The sequence below is a fragment of the Egretta garzetta genome, unplaced genomic scaffold (genome assembly GCF_000687185.1).
Source record: "Egretta garzetta isolate BGI_Z169 unplaced genomic scaffold, ASM68718v1 scaffold713, whole genome shotgun sequence".
NCBI lineage: Eukaryota > Metazoa > Chordata > Aves > Pelecaniformes > Ardeidae > Egretta > Egretta garzetta.
Genome location: NW_009259104.1, coordinates 439,474 through 444,870, shown reverse-complemented (window position 1 = coordinate 444,870; position 5,397 = coordinate 439,474). Strand labels below are relative to the sequence as shown.

The 5,397-nt window shown below is 41.5% G+C and overlaps 1 protein-coding gene across 1 annotated transcript in view; it reads left to right on the top strand.

Annotated features, from left to right (window-relative positions):
* Positions 1-3,324: 3,324 nt before the first annotated feature.
* The window catches only part of RP9 (RP9 pre-mRNA splicing factor), a 13,889-nt gene continuing 11,816 nt past the window's right edge, over positions 3,325-5,397 (top strand). Inside the window, exon 1 of the mRNA XM_035890839.1 lies at positions 3,325-3,343. Coding sequence (XP_035746732.1) covers positions 3,325-3,343 — 19 coding nt within the window. The remainder of the gene's footprint in view (positions 3,344-5,397) is intronic.

Genomic DNA, 5,397 nt, shown 5'->3' with positions numbered 1-5,397 from the left:
CTAGCCCACCATCGGAAAACATTACTTTTGTGTGTTTGTCATGAGTTTCAGCAGTTCAGTATCAGAATTCCTTTCTCTTTCTTGTCAGAGACACTCCTGGGTCAACTTGCTTAACTAACCCTCGCTTCATTGCTGTACTGCTGCAATGCTAGTCTTCCTCAGTTACCCTCTTGAGAGGGGCAGGGAAAGAAGAAGGAAGGTCTAGAACTGTGAGTTTCCATTCATTTCTTTTCAGTTACCTAGAAAGAAGCTCTTGGTAACTTGACATATGGGAAGTATGTTATGCTTAAGGAGCTGTGAACTTTGGATGCTTTTGAAAAAAACTACAGTTAAGTGGGAACAGCTGTTTTGCATGGAACTGAGAGATCAGCTATTTTAACAAGAGACAGTCATCCTCCTGTTTAATAGAGGTGGCAAGCGGAACCAAGAATCTTTGCCTTAAAACCTTTTAGATTGTATTTTTCATCGCTTTGTTTCTGTAGTTTCTGTGACCCATTAATAAACACTGGAGCCTTTTTAGGCAACTGAACCAGTGTTCCACTGGAAAGTTGGCAGCCCGGATGGGACATAGCAAGGGCAGATGCTGGCACTGAAGCTGAATTCGCCTATTTTACTTGATACACTAGGCGTCGTTTAAATGGGAGCTGTTTTATCAGTCACTGTATTATGGAGGCAAAATTCAGGAAAGGAATCTGCTTTTGCAAGGGAAAAGTTCTTGCAAATTGATCACTGATTTAAGAATATAGCCAAAGCTCAGAAGGAGGAATTTCCTGCAGCTATGAAAAAAAAAAAAAAACAACTGGCTACCAGGCAAAGAATCTAGCCTCGATCCCTACTGAGTAGCAAAACTCCTGCCAACTTTGATGCCAGTAAGACTATAACCATTAGGGGTTAAGCAGCAGTGTATATATAGATTTAATGTATGAGGAACATCCAATGTAGAATAATTATCATCCCTCTAATAAGGGGTTCAAATTGCAGCAATCCTGACTCAACCTCTCATCTGTCAAAAACAAATAAATAGAGAATTATGGATTTCATTGCATCTGGCTGTTTCTTATGAAACCAAAGTCCTGCCCACTCAGCTTGGGCATAAGCAATCCCACAAAGGATGGTATGTTTTGTAAGAAGCTGGGAGGCTGTCCAAGGGTTGGCAGCCAAAATCTCCCTTCCCTACTATTGTTGTATAACGTGCTGTTAGTATCTGAGTGCTCCTGCTACTCACACAGTTCCCAAATGTGCTCGGTCCTTACTCCGGCGAAGTCCGTTGGAGGCTACGCAAAACTTTGCCTCCGTCACGACATATTTGGGGCCTTCTATGGACAGAAGAGACACCATGACAGTGTATAACTGGAGATACAGTGCTATATCAATAGTGTACTACAGAAATACACGCCCGTCAAACAGAGTTTCACTCTTGAAAAAATGTCAGTGGCACTTAACGCAAAATGGCTGGGACTACATACATTTATTTGTATTTATTTATAAAGGCCAGAAAGCAAAGGGCAAAAACTCATGAAAAAAGCAAGTTACTGAGTGATTTCATGTCTCTAAAGTCTTAAGTGAGTTAAAATAATGATAGATAAAGATATAGATTATTTTCACTGAGTGGTGGCTTGAAGAGATGGTAAGCATTACATTTCTGATGGAATGGGTGACTTTACCACTACAAACTCCAAGTGATTAATATGGTAGTATCTGCGCAGAAGGATGGAGGGAGTTCATCCATTCGATCAACTACCAGAGGCTTGGAGGACAACATCTACAACAAGGAACAAGAATTCCTGTTGTAAGTACCAGCTTACCAGTCTTCGGGATAGTTCCAATAAAAAGACTTGTGTGCTTAAAATGGGATGTAGCCTTACGAAGGGACTTCAAAATAAAGCAGCAGTTCAAATAACTTTGCTCAACTGCTGTCCAACCCTAATTTCCAAAGAGGTTTCCTTGCTTAGCTGTAAAGCTTTCCTGCAAGTGCACATTTTTGAATACCCTAGGTAGTAACCTAGTCTTTACAGAAACAAACAATTCAATGCTTAGTTCACACCTGTGCTTTGTTGGGAGCCAAAACTTCGATGTTGTTCTGCCAAATTTTCCTAAAAGGCTTGTCTCCGTAGACATTTACAGAGTCTTGCACACTGATAGGATCGGGACTGTACAAAATGCAGCTTTGGCCATCGTGTTCTTTCAGACATTTGTGCCCTCACTCCCTTTATGTGATGATGCATGGCAGTAAACACCACCTTAAAGGTTCAGGTGTGTAGGAGCACTTTTCACTGCTGAGTGGTGCCGTTGTAAACATGAGATTAATCTGAGAAGCGGAAAGTAGGAGCACGTTATTGTCACCTGGTGCAAGGTGCTAATCAAGGGACAACTGGGCTCTGGCCCCTGCTTAGAGAACTGATTTTGTGTCTTACAGAAAGAAGTACAGTTTCCAGTGTTGGGATGAGCTCACGGCCAAGTTCAGACACGCTTGTCTATCTGACCCCATGAACCTCAAATGCTTTTCTCTACTGCTTCCAAAGAATGGAATATGAATGGCGGGTGGCCCCACCGACGTAGCTATTAGCCTGATGGTTAGGGTATTTTTTACTGGTGAGACAGCATTCACCATCACTGAACACCTAGACCGAGGAGGGAACCGAATCCAAGTCTCTCATTTTCTAGCCGTTAAACTAGCATACAAAAGAAATGGGCAGCGCTACCGCTTCAAACAAAATTTTTCATTTCTCTATGAGAAAGGACGTCAGCACCTCTCTTCACAGCTGAGGTTCCCAAGAGGTTAGAAGTGCCACTGATGTCTCCTGAGGTAGCCTTCCGAGGTCAGGAATGGTCCAGATATTAGACTCACTCTATTCTGAATGCCTCCCATTGGCTAGCTTCAGGCAGCCATGGGCTGGCCATGCTGGATTTAGTCTGTGCTCTGCTCAGCCTGCTGCTTCTTCTGGATCCCATTAGGAGGTGCTTAACTTCCCATGGAGCCTAACACGGGTTCTGGATTCTTCTCCTGTGTGTAATATCTGACACATAATGAGAAACAGATCCTGGCCCAAAGCTCTAGCCAGCCAAAAATGGAGAAAAAAACCAGACTGGCTGACATTCTGCCAGGATTACGCTCTCACAGGCATACTGATGCCCATGGGATGACATAGATGTAAATTAATTTGGCCTCAGTATTATCGCTTGTAGTTGAAACATTCCGCTGTTTATAACAAAAATAAAGTTGTAGTGGATATTATGAAACATAGGGGCCTTTCAGATGCTTCATGTTGCAACAGCAATTAATGTTCTGCTTAGATGTTTTGGTGAGGCTGGAATTATACCGCCATGACAGTCAGCTCTTATGGTAAGACAACATTTCCCCAAAAATTAACTTCTTGAAATGTATGAAGCCCTGCATTCAAATAAAGGGAAAAAAAAAAACCCAACACAACTTCAAATAAATATCCTGCTAAGTACAAGGAACCAGATCCTCAGCTGATAGAAACCCTTTAAACAGAACAGATCTAAGCAATTTACAGATACTGAGGATCCTTGCTCCAGAATAAATGGAACTGAAAATAACGATTACTTTTTTCCTACTCCCTCCTTCTTCACAATTTATTTTGGTTTGATCTTTCCTAAGGACAGATACAAAAGCGATTGCCTCCTTGGGTAAGTGTGCAGCAGTCACAGGAATCGGGGCTTTTCTCAGCAAAGGAGGAAAGAGAAATTTTGGAGCTACCTACAGCTTTAAATAATCTCCTTCTATTAAAAGTGGGGGGTAAAGAAGTCTGACTTCACAGCCAGGTACTTCTCAGCTGGGTAATAAAGTGATAAAGTTCATTTCTAAGACAGATGAGGAAATGCACTAGAAAATCATTTGTATCAAACTGAAGAAAGAACACGTTTAAATCACCGTGGCTGAGCAGATTTGTGTACCTATCTAATTTTACCTTCTGAGTGCCCCATTAATTTACTGCAGTAAAGAGTATTACACAAATGCCCTGATCTGCTCAGAAATTAGGGCCTGGACGTACAAGCCATGGGGGTGCAAAGAACGTAGCCAAGCTCTTACTGACTTAACAGTAAGAAGAGGGTAATATACCATGGTCTGTCCTTCTGCCTCCACTTGCAACCCCACACTTCTGTTGAGACTATGCGCTTAGTTCCTGAATTTGTGACAATTATCCTGTCAAGGCTGAAGTCATTGAATCTGAGGTCATCTAAGCCAGGCCCTTACCTGCTCCAAACTGGCAGAACTCTTCTCACTTCAGCCAAGCTAGGACAGTCAAGGGTGTATGAAAGCGAGACTGCTACGGTTTCGGGAGAAGTCCTGTCTCTTTTGCTATTGCACACATCCCTCCCATAGAATACCATTCATAAATTGGAAACTCTCCATCTTAGAATTAATTAGGTTTTCTGTCACTGTCCTAACGTGCTGGAAAGCTGTTCCAGGGCCTCACTACTCTGTTTGTTTGAGAAACATGAAGTAAAAAGGCACTTGAAAATAGCAAAATAACACTGGAATGAAAGGGGGGCTAAAAAAATCCATTATATCACTTGAGTTTGCTGCCAAAATAAAGTCTCTGTTTAGTAGGCATCAGCCCAGCTGGTACTTAACTTTTAGTAACTATTGCCATTTCTCTAACAGAGTGAAAAAATGATACTGTGTCTCGCTTAAGTTCTTTCAGACATTTTAAATGTAATTGCGACACCTTAAAGTATTTCTCCTTCCTCACATGTTGCTTGAAGATAGATGACCATAAAAGGGACCAACTGCAATTTGACATGTTACCACATGCTAGCAGTGTCACAGCAGCAAATCTCTTAGCCGCCAGCAAACATCAAGTCGTCTGCTTAACCTGCTATACAGTGGATTATCTTAAATCACACTTACCTTCCACTTGCCTCATACTAAGTGTAGACACACAGATACTTAACTCAGATTAGCAAATAAACTGATTTTGCTGCTGAGCCTTTAGAGAAGAGAATTTCAGTGAGTTTTGCACCTCGGGTCAACTGCTGTGATCTGCCATTTCAAGAGATGGCAGCAACTCAGCCTCTTCTTCTAAGATTAGGCTCAGAGAAGAGCTACTAATAAAACTAAAAAAAAAAAAAAACCCAAACCCAAAAACCAAACAAAAAAACCAAAAGGCCCACCACTAAGCAAAACACACAAGCTAACTACAGGCCCATGGGATGAATGATAAAGATTTTCTCACAACTTACATGCCATCTCATGACATCTCAGCCAGGCATGGGTTGGGATCAGTTATGGAGATATGTTGGTAATATGGTATGTTGATAATAACATATATGTTGATAATATGTTGGGATTAGTTATGAGGAGCAGAAGTTAGGTTTTTTGAGAAGTATATCTGCAAGATTATGTCGCTTTGCTGCTGAGTGTTGTTTTAT